At 41.9% G+C, this 18778-nt stretch overlaps 2 protein-coding genes across 7 annotated transcripts in view; both read left to right on the top strand.

Moving 5' to 3' along the window:
• The first annotated feature begins 1615 nt into the window (after nucleotides 1–1615).
• Nucleotides 1616–5484, top strand: LOC144726056 (guanine nucleotide-binding protein G(I)/G(S)/G(O) subunit gamma-T2-like). 2 transcript variants are annotated; one of them, XM_078604689.1, is made up of 3 exons: nucleotides 1616–3802; nucleotides 3953–4071; nucleotides 4169–5484. In XM_078604689.1, exons 2-3 carry the CDS (start codon nucleotides 3991–3993, stop codon nucleotides 4292–4294), a joined length of 207 nt encoding a protein of 68 aa, XP_078460815.1. In that variant the 5' UTR covers nucleotides 1616–3802; nucleotides 3953–3990; the 3' UTR covers nucleotides 4295–5484. The 2 variants fall into 2 exon arrangements, with proteins under 2 accessions (XP_078460815.1, XP_078460814.1); XM_078604688.1 differs by having other exon boundaries at nucleotides 1616–4071.
• Nucleotides 5485–9583: 4099 nt separating this feature from the next.
• The window catches only part of LOC144726000 (PTB domain-containing engulfment adapter protein 1-like), a 28691-nt gene continuing 19496 nt past the window's right edge, over nucleotides 9584–18778 (top strand). For 2 of the 5 annotated variants that reach the window (XM_078604686.1, XM_078604682.1), the window contains exons 1-2: nucleotides 9584–9949; nucleotides 17674–17772. In XM_078604686.1, coding sequence (XP_078460812.1) covers nucleotides 17745–17772 — 28 coding nt within the window. In that variant the 5' untranslated portion in view covers nucleotides 9584–9949; nucleotides 17674–17744. Of the gene's footprint in view, nucleotides 9950–10103; nucleotides 10206–12253; nucleotides 12679–17673; nucleotides 17773–18778 lie in introns of those variants that run through there. The other 3 variants (XM_078604683.1, XM_078604684.1, XM_078604685.1) reach the window with 3 other exon arrangements.

Raw genomic sequence — 18778 nt, 5'->3', positions numbered from 1 at the left:
TGAGCTCACAGCTGATGTGGAGCTCACAGCTGATGTGGAGCTCACGGCTGATGTGGAGCTCACAGCTGATGTGGAGCTCACAGCTGAGGTGGAGCGTGGAGCTCACAGCTGATGTGGAGCTCACAGCTGAGGTGGAGCGTGGAGCTCACAGCTGAGGTGGAGCTCACAGCTGATGTGGAGCTCACAGCTGAGGTGGAGCGTGGAGCTCACAGCTGATGTGGAGCTCACAGCTGATGTGGAGCTCACAGCTGATGTGGAGCCTGGAGCTCACAGCTGATGTGGGGCCTGGAGCTCACAGCTGATGTGGAGCTCACGGCCCGCGTGGAGCTCACGGCTGATGTGGAGCTCACGGCTGATGTGGAGCTCACGGCTGATGTGGAGCTCACGGCTGATGTGGAGCTCACGGCCCACGTGGAGCTCACAGCCGATGTGGAGCACACGGCCGATGTGGAGCACACAGCTGATGTGGAGCACACGGCCGGGTGGAGTGTAGAACTCACAGCTGATGTGGAGCTCAGCCCGTGTGGAGCACACGTGGGGCACACAGCCGGGTGGAGTACACGTGGAACTCACAGGCCGTGTTTAGCTCCCAGCCTGTGTGAAGCTCACAGCCGGCATGGAGCTCTCACTTGGCGTGGAGCTCACAGCCGGGTGGAGCTCACGGTCGGCGTGGAGCTCACAGCCGGGTGGAGCTCACGGTCGGCGTAGAGTTCACAGCCGGGTGGAGCACACGTGGAACTCGCAGCCCGTATTGAGCTCCCAGCCCGTGTCGAGCCCAGGGCCGGCGTCGAGCCCAGGGCCGGCGCCGGGCTCACGGCCGGGCTCACGGCTGGGGCCGGGCTCACGGCCGGGCTCAGGGCCGGCGCCGGGCTCACGGCCGGGCTCACGGCCGGGCTCACGGCCGGGCTCACGGCCGGGCTCACGGCCGGGCTCACGGCCGGGCTCACGGCCGGGCTCACGGCCGGGCTCACGGCCGGGCTCACGGCCGGGCTCACGGCCGGGCTCACGGCCGGGCTCACGGCCGGGCTCACGGCCGGGCTCACGGCCGGGCTCAGGGCCGGCGCCGGGCTCACGAGAGCTGCTGTCTCGTTCCATGCAGCTTAAGCTTTGTTCTCGCGGACCTGGCAGCGCTGTGGACTCTTCTCGCTGTGACCACTGGGTCACTGAGCAATGGAAAACTCTCTGATAGCCAGACACTGCCAGTAGTGGACACGTGTTCACGTGAGCAGCAATTATGTAGAAAAAAGAGTCGACGCGGCCGACGTCGACATAACCACTCGTGATGAGGTGACCAATGGTTCATAGGCAGAAATTGGTACCACCGAAGGTACATGCTTAGTAGTATCGATTATATATACGGCTAATAGTGATTTGATTGTCCACCAAATTGGTTATCACGTAATTTACCGTTGTTGGCCACAACAGGAAATTGGAACCACTAAAGTTATGCCACCCTCAGGTAGTACTGACAAGTTACTCATGATGAAAGTCATGTTATCACGTGGAGCAAGTTGATGGTTTTAGCCCAGTCACCAATGACTGCACAAAAAGACAAACATCACATTTGGTTTTGAACCTAATTTGGCTAAACTCTGGCTCTGAGAACGTAATAATGTTCATTTGACTAACGGGACAATGGTACCGTGGCGCTTGTGAGATAGATACTTTTGAGAGGGTAAAAAGTCCACTTGAAATTCCGGAAATAGCTTTTCATATCAGGGATGTTCTCTACATTCAATGGTGCAAAAATATGACTGATTCTTGAACAAAATCTTGACCCTGAATTGTGACAATTCATATAATTGCCCGGTGGGTGAGAGGAATTGTTATTACAACAAAACTAATACAACTAGTAAAATAGAAAGTCAATTAAAACAACAGTTGGAAGATAATCTGGATGAGGAAACATATCAAACTGGCAGAACAAGATGCTGTGCAGAGCCTGCATCGTGATTCAATGATAGATGTCCTTAATCCATGCTCTAAAGTAACAGGATTTGTTTTTACATTTCGGTCCTGTGATTGGACAATAGACCTGGATAGATTTAACACAGGGCAGATTTGGCAGAGCAGATGTGAGGGGCTGGGTCTGGATTGCCAAGGAGGATTGGAAGGACTTCCATTTCAGATGTATATTTGTGATACAGTTTTTGCACATTTGTGTTAACAGTTTTGGTTGGGTAGATTACAATCATTCCCAGTCCTACGAGATTGGAATCTAGACCAATCTTGGAAAAATACTGTACGATCTTATCCGTATGAATGAGGAGTTAATACTCTTTGGTTCTTTCGGTAAAGTCACGTAGGTAGAAAAAATAATAGATCAGGACGTTTCGATCGCCACAAGCAATCGTCTTGATCTATTATTTTTTCTACCCACGTGACTTTACCAAAAGAACCAAAGAGTATGGATTCCTGCAGTCACGAAAGCTTCAAATCAAGAATGAGGTGTTAAGTATGACTGATTACATTATTGTAACAACTTTAGAACTGTGACATTAATCATAGACATTTCACTTACATGTATTTTACCACACATCAGAAAATCCATGCCAACATCAATTAAGCATACTTTATTGAATGCCTTCAATTTGATAAATGCTTTTAAAATAAGTATAGAATATATTCCCAAATCTTCTTTCCCTGTTTTGTGGCATCTTGAGAAATGATTCAGTGTGAGGTAAACGTATGACCATCAAAGTCTTCTGTAAATATGGAACATACTACTAGTACTATACGTAACTTTTTTTTTTATCAGTTATGTTGTACAGCTCTACGATGTGTTTTCAGGTTGTACCGCATGTTGTTCGGCATGATGTCTGACGTTTCGCTTCATGTCCAGGAACTGGTTGGAGCATCTCACGTTCTCCCTTATAAAATGTTACAGTGGACAGTTCAGGCAGCGATAATCTTAAACATACATCGAATAGAAGTGGGTTTAAAGACGTATTCTTACATCCTCTGCATTCATGAGAACTGAATATTTAAGTTACGGTATTAGTGGAAAAAAAATTCATCAACATATCAATTATTACGTCAATTAGAATAGTACGTTTTAAGACAACTTCGTAGGTTAGAAGGCCACAATGGTTTGCTTGCTGTGCTCTTGACATGTCGTTCAATTATATTATTTAGCTACATACCTTCGATGTATACAGTATTTGGAGACATCGTGGTGCAATGCAGAGGGCTTGTTGGGCTATTTTTGACGGCTCAGTTTAACCACCAATATGTATTAACTTCTGACGGAAACAAGAATCAGCTTTTGTCAATCCAAAGAGGTAAAGTGGCTTACCGTAATCTCTCGGGTCCTTAGAACAACCCAGAAACATCGTAGGAGCAATGTTAAAGCGCACTTTTAGTAGGTCATATTTGTCATCAAGCAAAATGTCTCCAACGTTGTTTCAGAGAGCAAAATGAGATTTGACAATGGTAGTCAGAATATTTGTAAATATCGACCAAACTTTGAAGATTCACCACGCATTCAATGTATTAGCGCAGATGCTGAAGCTAAACTATGAAAACAAAAACACACGTAGACAACAACAGGGCTACATTTTCTTTAGAAAATATTTAATGGAGTTTATAATTTGTACTTTTGTTGCAACCCATTAATTATTCCATCTAATTAGGTAATTGATGAGTGGATTGATAGAGATCAAGGGGATTACAGTTATCTCCTTCAAATAGTCACGGAAGCAGGGAGAGGGCATTCTCTAAGATGAGCCATGCTCAAAGCCTGCACTGAACTGCTGGGTGCGGGATGGTAAAGAATTACTCTTCATGAACAGGTGATCACGAGGTATGTAAGGTTTTTCATTTTTGTAAACTGTGTTCATTAAGTCACAGTTTGTAATTGAGAAAATGATCTATGTTTTACATGAAACTTATACAAAACTATTGTGTACATGAATATTAATTGTGGACAATTTTCACGCTTGTTTTCTCTCAGATTAGTTCACAAATATCTTCTGGAACAATACATTTATCATGGAAGAAAGAACAGACAAAGATATTGCACAAATGGAGGTGGAACAGCTTAACATTGAGATGAAGCTTGAGCGTCTCCAGGTAATAAACGTCTGCTACCTTTCATTTGTCTAATGAAAAGGCTCTGCTTAGCAATGAAATAACGCTAACATGCCCGTATTGCTTATTTTCAACATAGGTGTCCAAAGCAGCTGGAGATATAAAGGAATATGTGGAATCAAATGCTGCAGAAGACCCTCTTATTAAAGGTGTCCCTGAAGACAAGAATCCATTTAAAGAAAAGGGTGGTTGTATTATCTCTTAGCGTAACGTTTTAAGTCAATATCTAATTGGCGCATTGTTTACGTGATAAACCTTACTGGCTGTGTCAGGTGGTGGAGGGTTACGACACATTTATACTTACGCGATCTAACCCAAAAACCTTTATTGTAAATCTTTCGTCGCATTTTTATTATGAAATCCATAAATGACTAGAAGCTGTGTTCTTCAATCTGGACATTATTTGCATGAAATTATCAGTTATTAAATGGTTTATCACCTTAAACATTTTTCTTATTTATATTTTTGAGTAGCACCTGTGCTGGTGATAAAAAAAAAGTAGCAAAGGAGGACTAGGTTGTAATATTAATGAAACAATGAATAAATCGTTGATGCTGTAGTTAGAGTACACAATTCTCAGAACGGTCACAACTTCAAATCAACCCATGTCTGCGGTCATTCAGATTAGTTTCACTTTGTGGAAAGTCTGCATGTGATTAATCTTATCGAGGAGACTGAACCCCACCTTGATAACGTTATATTTCCATCACTGACGCAGAGCCACCGACAGAGATGACTAATGCCTCATTGCTCATTTGAGCAGAGGCACTTTGGACAACATTTAATCAGGGGTTAAAGATCTCGAATATCTCGTCATATCTAAACAGTATTTATCATCCATCTGATGGAAATTTCCGGTAAATTAAAACGGAACTAAAAAAATGGATCAAGATATCAGGAATTAATCAATGTTTCAGCCCACAGCCATTTCCCCATTCCTGTAGTTTTATAGAAAGCTAATGGTGGAGATGGCCAACCTTGAAGAGCACCAGCACTATTGCAGACTTATAGAGCATTCATAAATGTAAAAGACCAACTGAATACAATTCATTTGATGTTTTCTCAATACCACTGTAAATGACAAAGAGGTGTTTTATGCAACTGACCATGGTCCTATCATAATAGAATTATAAAAGTTAATCCTGTTCGCCAAAATATATGACTATCTTTCCAGTAGATTAAAATGTATATTTTAAAATTACATTATTCGTTGTCTTTATACATATGAAATAGCTTTAAATTAGTAGGCAGTGCTATGATAGCACACTGTGTTGTGATTTCAGCAATCTGAATTTAATTATTGAACGCCAGTGATGTTAAAACTGTATATCTAACTGTCTTGGGCTTCCAATAGGTTTACTCAGCCTAAAGTGAGTATCTCATGTGGTGTGTTAACATCACAAATAAGGAGACAAACGTGGCCAAGAGTGGTGCTGGCCACATTGCCCCGTAATGCGGAGAGGATATGTTTTAGGTTGCTTAGAAAAAGTTATTTAAATTCTTTAGTAACATAATTATGGCATACAAAGGTGCACAATGCTGTATTTTGACACTTAAAATTGCCAATAAAGAATCTGAACTCTGACAAACCTGTCAGTAATGGTGTCTGTTTTTTTAAATTGTGGCACTTCTTATGTCAGTTAAAATCATACGACTGCACTGAAAAACATTGTATGTACGTTGAGACATGGTGCTTTTCTATCAACCCATGTGTTTTCACGGATTCAGTTTGTGTATTTCCTTGTGCTGAGGCAAAGCAAAGCAATCACTTACATGTAATCGCTATAATGGCAGTTTGGTAAATAATTAAAGCCACTATGTACGAGCAACTATTGAATACAGCAGAAATCCAATAATTTGCGGTGATATGGGGGGACCTTATGGGGGGATAGCAGAACCTATCATCTGCGGCATAGCATATTAGACCAAATAAATCAGCAGGCATTCATTATTATCACCAACGTGGTATACAGCGGGTTATGGGAGGAATTCGCCATGCGATTCCATTAATGTATAGATATACTGTTTATGTTTACATATTATGCAATATCAATGGATGGTGTAGCTGCTGTTCATGTGCATTGCAACTGCTCTGTACAGTGAACCCACGTGATCTTTAGTATACTTCGTGGTGGTCTCTGTAAAGTGCTCGTGTCCAGTGTTCTGTTTAAAAAAATTGGTATCCTAAAAATATCAGAAGAAAAACATTGTGTAATCTTTCATGTTAGTTTCCACAACAAGCTATGGTTATTTTGTTAATTTTACAAAAACTCCCCCTTGCATTGCGATTTTTCATATGGAAACATGTGCTTCTATTACATCTTACCAAGTGAAGTATGTGTACATGTAAGAATACGTACTTTTTAGTATTTTGGAAATTGTCAGAGGCAAACTAAAATAATAAGTTGCAAAATATATTCCTACATTCCCAAACATAAAACGTACACAAAAAACAACCTATGCAAGGGATTTGTTTTACATAGGTTTTATGCTGCGCTGGTCACATGAGAGGCCACGCAAAGCTATTGCATTCAAATAATTGCATTTGTTTGATCATGAAATTAACAGCAAAGGTGTTTGCTTGTATTTCTAGATGTGAATATTGACGTTTTAGCAATGATGCAATATTTACAAATAGTGTGATTTTATTTGGTTTAACACGTAGGCTTTCGCGACCAATATCACCCATAACACAGGTTTTTTTTGGGGGGTTAAATCGTGTAAATATATAAATGTGTTGTTGAACCCGCCACCACCCAACACGGTCAATTAGTAGGGTTTGTCATGTAAGGGGCCGTCCATAAATGACGTCACGCGATTTTGGATGATTTTTGACCCCCCCCCCCTTCGTCACACGGCGTCAGAAAAAGGCAGACCCCCCTCAAATATGACGTCACAAAGCTCTGCCCCCCCCCCCAAAAAAAATACTTCAAATCGCTTTAAACTATTGTCATTGTAGTGCGTATTTAATGTGGCGCTGCACTCTGATGTTGTAGGAGAATATTTATATCTATTTAAAGTTGCGCATTTTGATGTGACGTCACATTTCTCAAACCTCCCCCCCCTCGTCACACATCGTCGCAAATGTCTGACCCCCCCCCCCCGCCTAGGTGTGTGACGTCATCTATGGACGGCCCCTAAACAGAACATGCCAATTTGTAAATGGTGTGGCTTTGCTCTCCAACACACCGGTGTGCTGTACCGGTAACGAATTGGCATGTTCTGTTTACATGACAAACCTTAATAATTGGCTGTGTTGGGTGGTGGCGGGTTCAACGACACATTTATATATTCACGCGATCTAACCCAAAAAACAAACCTGTATTATGGGTGATTTTATTTATAAATAATTGAGTACAGTAAAGTCACGTAGTTAGAAATAAAATAACTACGTGACTTTACCGAAAGAACCAAAGAGTATGGATTTCTGCAGTCACGAAAGCTTCAAGTCAAAATTGAGTACAGAATAAGCAAATATAAGTTGAACTCCCGTTTCTCCCACCATTTTTTTAGTTTAAGCAATAGGCTCCGTCATTCATAACTGCAATCAAATGTATGGAAATCCTGTATGGTATTTTGTACATCTTGTTGATTTGACTCATACATTAGCCAATGTCACCCTTTATTTCAATCTCAAACATGCGCAATACTTAATGGTTAGAGAATATCCCGCATAAACAGGTACCACTTAAACACCTCAGATATCCGTCCAGGAACCTTTTGGTCAACAAAGTAGGGGGCAGTACTTTCCCACTCACTCTGCCACTGACAGTAAATTTCCTCGCATGCCAGTCAAACAAATGTTTCATTCTCAAAGCTGGAATTAGCGAAATTAAGTGCCGAACCATGATTATTTTTTGTGTGCAGTGATTGGTGACCTGGATGAGACCATCAACTCTATGTGGCTGCCTGAATTCAAGCCCAGAAGCCCGGCAATGCCAGTCCAGTGCTTTGACCACTAAGGGGCCGTCCATAAATGACGTCACGCACCTAGGGGGGGTCAGACATTTGTGACGATGTGTGACGAGGGGGGGGGGTGAGAAATGTGACGTCACATCAAAATGCGCAACTTTAAATAAATATAGACAACACGTTCTACTTAACTAAATATACTTTTAAACAAATGTTTTCTCCTACAACATTAGAGTGCAGCGCCACATTAAATACGCACTACAATGACAATAGTTTAAAGCGATTTGAAGCATGTTTTCTTTTTTGGCGGGGGGGGGGGCAAAGCTTTGTGACTTCATATTTGAGGGGGGTCTGACCTTTTGTGACGCCGTGTGACAAGGGGGGGGGGGGTCAAAAATCGTCCAAAATCGCGTGACGTCATTTATGGACGGGCCCTAAGTCACGCGGCCACCTCACATGTAAATGGCCGATCACAATTACAAAAGGCCTCTTTGAGACGATGTATATCATATACTACAACTGGGACGAGATCTACTTGCTTAGTGTATGGATTCCTGCAGTCACGAAAGCTTCAAATCAAGATTTACTTGCTTAGTTTAACGTGACTTTCACCATTCTGACATAATACCAACAGGCCTCATAATTATACTGACTTATGTTTTTTTCATACTCTGATATCATTAAGCATGATACGCATTTTATTGCATATTTGTGATATACATTTTCTGGTTATGCTGGTTAAATTAAAAAGGAAACGTCCAAAATATAAAAAGCATTTTCAATTATAAACGCATTATTGTAATCTATTTTTAATCCCTATCGTCCCCGTGTAAGCACTTAGTATTCATAATTTAACCAGTTGTGTGTTTTGTTGCCCTGAGCCTGGCCTCATGGAGGGGAGGGAGATGTGGAGGGAAGGAAGCTGCCAAGTCACATGATTGCACAGTGGTAGGAGCCCTGGCGTTCTTACCACTGTGGTGTCCTGCAACAGAAAGGAGTCCTGATTAGTATTTTCAAACAACAATATTTGTTTCTATAGCCGATGTGGAAGTGCTATGTTATGATTTACATAGAGACTGCTTGGTAAGTTTGCTCTGGGATGGGATTAGCTTTGGGCAGTATGCACCACACTCAGTCCTTATCGCTATTTTAAGTTTAGAGGAAAAACGACGCATTAAAATACGTGTGCATGATTACATTTTCATTTTATGTAATCACTTTTTTTATTGCTCAGTTACCAAAAAAATCCACAAAGCTTGCTTATTTATTTCTTTAGGAGGATGGAACACTGATAAAGAAAATACATTTTTAACAAATTACAATACCGTACTATGTAACGAATTGACTATTCAGAATACTAACTTGTGTAATTAACATTTATTTACTGAATATCACCATATAATTTGTTTCAATTTATGATACAAACAGTCCTGCGTTTTTATACAGTTTTTATGGCATTTTTACGATGGAATGTTGCTGGCAGACACGGGTAGCTTTATTCCACAGTGCAGTACTAGGAATGAAAATGCCTTTCACGTGTAGTGGCTTAAGTCATAAAATGTTTTTCATCGGGTTTTACTTGTCCAGAACATTTTCTGCTGAAACATGCCGCACAGCAAACAGCTGATATGCGCACGGGTGCGGCGTGAGTAGGGCTTAATTGTAATCGTAATGGCCTGAAATTATCCCTTTCATTATTGTTAACTTTAGACTTATTTCCACCACTGCATGTGGCATTTTTAAATGGAATTCTGTGGTTGTGACATCACAGTGAAAGGAACCAATCAAATTACATTAAATGCTGGAGTAGGCATTGGCTGGAAGCGAGGGCAGTTACATCGGCCAGGAGTTGTTCTCTTGGCCACTCTGCACCCACACACTGTTTCAGGAAGATTCTTACATTTTAAAGCTCTCGGCCACACTCCACTCTCCCAAGTCCGCGATTAAGGTAAGCGACTTATTTTTTTACATCACAACAAAAAACACCGTAATAAAAGCGGTTGTATTTTTTCGAATGGACTTGTGTGTGTCGAGATTAATGTTTTAATACTTGCGTGGTGGAATGTTGCAGCTGCAGTTGGATGTTATTTAAGCGAGGAGCGTTAACCCCCGGGAGAGAGAGGTCTGTTTCACATGTGTTCTGCATTCCTTCCAAGCCAACGCTTCTGCGATCATGGAGGGAGACGGCAGGGGAAGAACCTTTGGTTCGTTCTTTCTCTCTGGATCCTTCATGGGGGGAATTCATTGATTGTTTTTCTTCTTCTCTCGCTTCGGAAATTGGTTTTGCCGTATCAATGTTTAAATAACGTTGAGTGGCGGTGTACGTACCGGTTCTTTTATCAAGCCAGCACTGCTGGTTGAGGGAGGTCCTCCAAGCGCTTTGTGGGTGACAGTGGATGGTTTTTTGACCATACTTCACCGTCGGGTTGACGGCGGGCAGCGCATACATAGGAGCATAGTGCGGAACTGTACAACAATGGATTTTGCTGCACTATTCTCTGCTAAGAGTGTATAGCAGCAGTAGTAGCTTACAAACACCTATTTTATGTCACTCATCCAAGGGCACGAACTACGCTGCTTAGTGTCCGAGATGAGGCACATTCCTGGGTGACTTTGTGAAAGTGGATTGACAACGATTCAAGTGTTTGTTTCATGGCACTATCATTACATTTTAGGCGATGGACTGATGCTTATTGTCATGATGACTCACGTACGTGGTTCACTGGTAGAACATTTAATGTGGATGAAACGTGTTTATTTTTAAAACAAAATTCTAACTTTTAGATTGTCAGCTTATTATGGTAACTTGTTTAAACTTCTTAAGGTTAACTGAATGATACAGGGTATTTCTCAAATGTAATTAGAAATACTTCCCATATCTTTTTCTGAATGGGCATAAAGCAACAGTTGTTCACTCGCCCGGACTTCAAGGCTGTCAATTGCAAGTGATGAGGCTAAATAAATTGCGTCGGCTTCATATTATCTTGCGTGAAAGCGTGAAAATTCCAATGGGTATCGTGGTATGTGAATATAAACCTTAAATTTTAAAATATACATTAACTTTGGTCATGAATTAATGTTTCCATTTTAATAATGGTTACAAAATCATTTTTTAATTTAGTATATGGTTGATGTAGATGCAGAGCAACAACTACAACTTTACATTCAAGTGGTCAAGCCAGATAAGGAGCAGCGGTTATAGATTATAATTTGTGTCCGTATATAAATGGGATCACCTTCCTTTTGATGGTTCATCGTGAAAAATAAAATACACCATATGTCTCGTCTATCAACCTTTTCGTCTTCCAGACATGTTAACCATCAGCATGTGTTTAAACATGGACAGTGGACCAATTTCACCTCCATGGACCTCTTTAGTAGATATTATTAGTAAGTGCTCTCTTTCCACAGTACAACAAAATAACGTGTACAATTCTGACCGAGCGATGTCGTGTAACAATTCTTGTTAATTAAATACATAGATTAACTTTTAGTCTCTTGGCTTAAAAAAAAAACATTTACATGGAGATTTGGAATGAGTTGCGAGGTGGACTATCACATTGCAGGATCGTTAGAGGTGGCAGTGGCCTTGGGAAGGGCCTTCATCCAGCACTGGATGGACCATGGCTGATGATGATACAGAATGAATGGCGATTTTAAAATATTTTCACATGTACAGTAATTACTAAACATCACATTTGTTATGCTTTGCAGTCATTATACAATACTGCATCTAATAGTTTTTTGTCAGTTTGAATCTATCATATCCAATTGAGTAGAATGAGGTCAGATGGATTTGACAGCTCCCTCAATGGATGCAATGAGACCACATGGGTTTGATGGGATTTTGAAGGTCAATGCTGCTGCTGTGTGGGAAAATAGTGAGCTCGTTCTGTTAGATGTGTCCAAGGATTTATGAATGAAAAGTGTTGTTTTGAGCTACTGCAAATATTACCTGGCCATATTTCAGTTAATAATGCATGATCTTCGGGTGCTGTTTTCACGTAACTTTATTTCTGGAAAACGGTAACCCCCCCCCCCCCCCCCCTGTTTTATAGCTTAATTTAAATTGCAATCTATAAACAAGCTGTTTGGGGCTGGCGCATCAAGGTGGAAGTGTGGAGGGAATGTAGTTTTGTGTCTATCTGAGCTGATTCAATGTGCGGCAGGACGGAGGGTTGGGGGTTGGGAGTTGTGTGGGGATGGGGTTGCATTGCTTGGTCTTTACTGGTACATTGTGTCCAAATATTCACGAATCAATTTCATTCCGTAACTCACGGGAATTATTCAGACTCTCCAGATGTGTTTAACATTCTAGGTATCCACTTTCTTTCAAGCGATCTCTACATTTGTTGCCTGCTTGCTCGCGTTAAGCGTTTGCTGATTGATGCTGTCACTTTGTACATTGTGTCTCGGGCAGTGAAGGGGTGGAGTAGGCTAAAAGGGGAGTCAATGTTGTGTACTCACACAAGCATTTGCCCCGTCAGTGCCAGCCGATCTGATGCACTGTCCCCTGGAGCCGGCCGTGTAGTGGGCTTTTATGGGTTAATGGATAACACTTTAAAAAAATCACTGTATAAAATAAGCAAGTAGAATTAGACAAACTGTCTCATTGCATCCCACCCTCACTGCTACACAAAATCCACTTGTTTTTTTTGGTCGGTTCACTTTTTTAAGGTAAGCACTGCCCACCACCATCCAATTGTATTTCACCTGCTGTTAAGCTCATTTGTGAAATACACATTACTATGAATTGATGCAGAGACATAACCTTGTCAAGCCGTGCGTTATGTATGCTGTTGTTTGCGTGCGTGGGACTGCTCGGCATATTTGTGCTCGGGTTTTGTTTATAATACTGTAGACATACAATTAGGTGACCTTGTTTATCATTAATTAAGGCTATTTGACTGCCGTGCTATATTGAGACTTTGAGATGTAGAACATGCATGGATAATACTGGTAGGAACCTCCTGGTTACACCAGCCCACAGGGGATTATTGTGTCCGTCCGTCGTGCATCCAAAAATGGATGGGGAGGGGCTGGGTGGGGAGGGGCTGGGTGGGGGGTGGGAGGGGTGGGGCTGGGTGGGGGGTGGGAGGGGTGGGGCTGGGTGGGGAGGGGCTGGTCACCCCGTGTTGCCCTTATAAAACTCAACGTTTAACCTACTCACGCCGGCTTGTGCCCGCCCTCACAGTCGGGCATATTTGCGGAATACACCACGCCGCCGTTGACCCTGGCCATTGACCGAGCAACCCAACGTTCCTACCAGCTCCCTCCGCAGGAATGTGTTGTTCTCAACAGCAACTGTGGTGGGACCTGTCAAGGGTACACTCAACTCGCACAACGCATGGCCAACTTCTCTTGACCACTCCCAATAGTACAGATCAAGAGAGAGGAAAATTATGATATAGCTAAGCAAGTTTGAATTCGTAATGGAAACTGATTTCTATATATTTATTTAGCGAATGTTTTCACACGTGACTGTCAAAGTTAGAGCGCTAGATATGCAAAAAAAATAAATGTCAATGTAAAATGTGAGTAAATTCATTCTAGATATTCAACAAATCTTGTTGGGATACATTTCATCCATTACTCAATGGAACAAAGGGCTTGTACATCATAAATGTAGTACGTGTATTATATATATAAAACAGTTTTACAGTATATGGGAAATGCTTATAGCATTTTTCAGGTGACACGTTATTGGATAGTTTTAACTTTTGGGAAAGCTTTTTTTGATTAAAAATGTGTGAAATATGATTTGTTGATCGGGCACTCTTGTTGTTGGGGCTGGCTGACATTTAGGACGTGTCTTTGCATGTCATTGTGTGAGGAATCCAGTACAGTTTTGCAGGGAAGATGCTCATACAAGACAAAGATCCCCCGTGTGTAGCCTTAACATACTTTTTTGGGGCAAGTGCTGTTAGTGAGTAGCACCTATGAAGGCCGGCACGACACACGAGGGGATGGGTGGCCAGCAACACGCCCGGCCGCCTTTGTCTCCCTAATGGCGATGGTTTTACACACTGCACAAGGTACTCATTGGAGGCTGAGTCGACCTAGGGGAGACCCAGAACCGGGAATCGAACTGGGGTCGTCTCTGCTCACACACGAACTCGTCCTCAAGCAACGGTCCACATCTCAGGTATGGCAGCAGCAACAGCTGCTGCCATACCTAGCAACAGCTGCTGCTACTGAGAGGGTGGAACACAATCTCATCAACTACCTCGTGGGAGGGCCATAACTCAGACGAGTGGCACACCAAACATCTACAAACATCTACAAACCGGTGGGGGGGGGGACATTACTTGGAATGAAAGCTGAGAACAGTGATATTATGGATAAACAATGTGGCGTTGGAGGAGGGTTCTGATGTTTAATCGAAGGGGTGGGTTGTTTGGAACGGCATTGCTCCCCTCTGGCCATGGTTATGGACCTCGTCTAAGTCAACAGTGGCACAGCCATCTTGTTGCAGCCAATCCTTTGGGAAAATCTGTACAGTGCAAGGAAAATTAACGACGAAGGAAAACGATTAGAAATGATGCTCCTGCGTTTGGCAGGTTTGTTTTTTTATCTGTGAAAGTAGAATTTGTATTGTATATGCAGAATAAGGGGCTTATTGGCTATCTCGGCATCGTCGGTAGTCCTGATCAGTCATTAGTCATGATCGATCCGCTGCTGGATGAAGGCTTTTCACTCCTTCACAGGCCCCGATTGTCCCCACGGTGCCACAATCCGGATCACTTCTGCACAAAGGCTACTGGTCTCATCGCTCTAGCTCCATTGATGCTCGTCCTCTCGGGCACATTTTCTCCTTTGGCTGACATTCTGTGACTGGCCTTGTTCATCAGCCACCATCCCATCTTGCGATGCATATTATCCGAGCCACTTTGCATATGATAGACTCTAATTTAGGTTTATTCCTTGATCCCTGTGTCCCTGTGTCTGTGTGTACGTGTAATCACGTGCATGCATGTCATTGCTTATTTGTGTAGCTGAGAGCGTTTGTTACGTTTTGTAACGAATTGGCATGTTTTGTTTACGTGACAGACCTTACCAATTGGCTGTGTCGGGTGTTGGTGGGTTTAACGAAACATTTTATATTTACGCGATCTAACCGCCAAAAAACCCTGGATAATATTGGTCGCGAAAGCCTACATGTTAAACTGATTTTGTTTGTCATTTGACATATCCATATGCTATGGCACTGATTCAAAGTGTTCTTATTTAGGCACAATGGTATCCTGATTTTCACGATTAAGTTCACATTGGTATGTTGCTTTTTCCAAAGGCTTCTTCACTTTACTTAATAATCCTTTAGATGGTGATCCTCCTGCATTTATTGCCCTTGGTTAACATTCTGCTATTTTCCAGTTGAGTCTCTCCAACAATAATGTTCACTTGTCATGCGCAACTTTTGTTTTGTTTTTAGTTATCTAGATGAAAACTTGCAGCCATATTTGTTAAGTTCTTAAATCATTTCCTGTAATTCATCCCGGGTTGGTTTTCATAGCCACTGCAGTATTATGTCAGCAAATCTGAGATGGTTAATAATTTCTTCATTTACGTTTATGCCTTTATTTTTAAAACCTAGTTTTTTGAAAAAAAAACATTCTAAAGTCGCCATGAATAGCCATTGTGAAAGTGTAAATCCTTGCTTGACTCGTCTACTGAATTGTATTTTGTTCCTACTCTACCATTGTGTGTTCTCATTGTAGCTGCTCTATATTAAGATCTGCTTTTGATAATTGGGGAAAGTCAACAGTGGATGTCTTCTAGAGAAGACCGCACCCTTCCATGGAAACATAGCATTTCCAACACTCATTCAGGGCTGCCAACGTATGAATTCTGCCTCTGCTCATGGTAACACGGAGACTCAATACATGCCATACTGTAATACAGTTTGTACTTTGTGTGATGTTCCATCAAAATTATGAAATACAGAGGTGTATGGGAGTGGGTTTGGAGTGCTTGTGGAAAAATGTACTGAAACATTTAAAGTAACATACCGATGTGTCTAGAGAGGGAGGTGTTTCATTGGTGTGCATTACCCGCGATATAACAAATGGATTAGAAACATGGAAATTGACAAAGAAAATGTAAGAGTAGCTGAAAATTGTACATGAAGGTTGGAGAGGTGAATGTTTTGGAATTACACCGAGAGGCAGGAACACCCATTCGACAACATACACAAGGTATTCATAATCAACGTTTTTGGGTTTAGATCGCGTTATTTATAAATGTGTCGTAACCCTCCACCACCCGACACGGCCAATCAGTAAAAAAGTGTCACGTTGACAAAAGACAAATAGTTCACTGCTTTAGCCCACCGGTGTGTTGAAGCGTGAAACCACAACAATTTACAATTTGAGTGGTTTCACGCTTCAACACACCGGTGGGCTAAAGCAGTGAACTAATTGTCTTTTGTCAACGTGACACTTTTTTACTGATTGGCCGTGTCGGGTGGTGGAGGGTTACGACACATTTATAAATAACGCGATCTAAACCCAACAACGTTGATTATGAATAATATTGGTCGCGAAAGCCTGCTACGTGTTAAACATCCACAAGGTAAGAACCTAATTTTGACTTAGGCAGGACACAATCATGAGAAGAGATCGTGACCAGTAGCCGAGACTATTGATGGCGGAGCAGCCAATGGAGGGAACGTCTGAAAACACGTTTACCATGGAGATGGAGCCATGAAATCGTCCCTTGCAGGAACTATACGGATTGCTGCGTCGAGTGACCATGAGAGTTAGCAATGACTTGCCTTCATCGACTGGTGGCAGGTTATGATGATGAAAGTGTCACTCATTTGTTCTCCTTTAACGCGGTAGTTGCGTTCCTGAAGAACACTGCACTATGGAAAAATCGCTTTCTAATAAATAATATAACGTAAAGCACAGTCTGCGATACCACGTGAGATGTTTATAGAGGCTGAACAAAGACTGAGGCGCAAGGGAAGCATCTAGAAGCATCTAGAAGCATCCCGCCTTGTCTGATGCTACGCCGAGGCAGCCGTACAACCGCTTATTCCTTCTCGCGCGACGTAGTTCAATTCACTCGATTGCGTTATATTAATTTAGCATCCGCGTTTTAAAAAAATGTGTTCCCTAATACATTCATCGCGTTATATACAAAATTACGAAAAATAAGAATAGGTTTTACCCTTTCTGGCAATTAAAAGGTGTTAAGATGTTCAAACACCAAATAGATACCTATTTGCAAGGCATCAAGTTCGCATTAACCACACATACTTGTGGCAACACATGCAAAAAGATCCAATGGATATAACTGCTCGACCCGAGCGTTATTTCCAATTCGCATTATGAAAACAGGCGTTATAGGAGAACAGACTATTTCCATGTCAAACTACACATTCAAATTGGTCTCCAACTTGGAGTCCATTCTCTTTGTTTGGTGTAAAGTGGCTTTTATTTACTTAACAAAGCTTGGGGTGTTTCATTCTTCGCCTGAGGATGGCTGCTTGGCTGCTTGCGTTGTGGCCGAAACGTCGTGAGAATTGTTTTATTATGTTTTATTTTTATTATTTTATTACTTCCCTTCTACGTGACTTTACCGAAAGAACCAAGAAGATGAATCCCTGCAGTCACGAAAGCTTTAAATCGAAATTTAACAAAAGGGTTTATGTGGTGTTATCTGGCCCAGGTGTGCTCACTTCTGGGTGTGACATTTGAGCTGCTGCCTGGTGGTGGAAATTCAAAACCAAACGGGCAGCCATGCACCGCCCCTTCACCCGCAAGAAAGGTGGGCCTGTCAGTCTGTGTCACATGGCGCATTAGGGGACACAGCTGATGCATCTACCGGTCATCTCAGTCAGTCGAACTATGGCACCTGGGTCTGTCCCAAGACCTCCTGTCAGCGAGCCTTCGACACTTCACGTGGCCTCAAAGTGCACCTGGCCAGGCACAGGCGTCATGGTGACATCACCGCCACTTAGTGGCAAATGGCGGGTATTGGTGTTATGCTTAAATAGAGCCAAGTAGGACATTTATTGAAATAAATATTTATTTTGAGATTGTCTTATTACAACACTCATCCAGTAAAATATATATTTCACAGGATATACGTCTGTATGACAAGAAATTCTTAAGTTTAGATTTGTTACAATACCTTCACATATGCTTGGGTCTTTCGGTAAAGTCACGTAGATAGGTTGAAAGATGATAACAAAAAACTACGTCGTTTTGATCGCAACACAAGCGGTTCCTGATGACGACCGCTTGTGTTGCGATCGAAACGTCGTAGTTTGTGTTACTATATTTGAACCTATCTACGCGACTTTACCGAAAGACCCAAGAATATGAATTCCTGCAGTCACGAAAGCTTCAAGTCAATAACCTTGACGATGTATCATATTGGAAATACAGTTTACAATTTAAAGAATAACATTAAATCAATCAATATTGTATATGTTTATAAAGAAATGTCGTGTTTTTGTTGAGAACAGATTCCTTTGCAGGACATAGGCCTCATTCATTTGTTGATAGAAAGGGAGTTCACAACAACATTTGCAATAATTTCCAAGTCGACACTTTTTCCATATTTACAACCGAAAATCCTATATTTGAGTATAACTTACGGTCAATGTATGAATGTGGTATTATGCTTTATAAATAAACCATAGTGAATTAAAACTATGACTATGCACACACATCACATTAAACACTCTTACACGATACTTGTCACAACAGCATGGCTCGGCGAATCCTCGGTAACCCAACTCTAGACCTGGGGCCTTTGACACTCTTGA

Source organism: Lampetra planeri, chromosome 2, assembly GCF_965212315.1.
Source record: "Lampetra planeri chromosome 2, kcLamPlan1.2.h2, whole genome shotgun sequence".
Lineage (NCBI taxonomy): Eukaryota > Metazoa > Chordata > Hyperoartia > Petromyzontiformes > Petromyzontidae > Lampetra > Lampetra planeri.
The sequence above is the reverse complement of the archived record's forward strand: the minus strand, read 5'-3'. Positions and strand labels throughout refer to the sequence as shown.

Bases quoted from the DNA above. Each gene is read 5' to 3' on its own strand.
- LOC144726056 (XM_078604689.1), top strand. From the start codon at position 3,991: ATGGAAGAAAGAACAGACAAAGATATTGCACAAATGGAGGTGGAACAG. The intron at 4,072-4,168 runs GTAATAAACGTC...TTTTCAACATAG, and splicing joins TGAAGCTTGAGCGTCTCCAG to GTGTCCAAAGCAGCTGGAGA.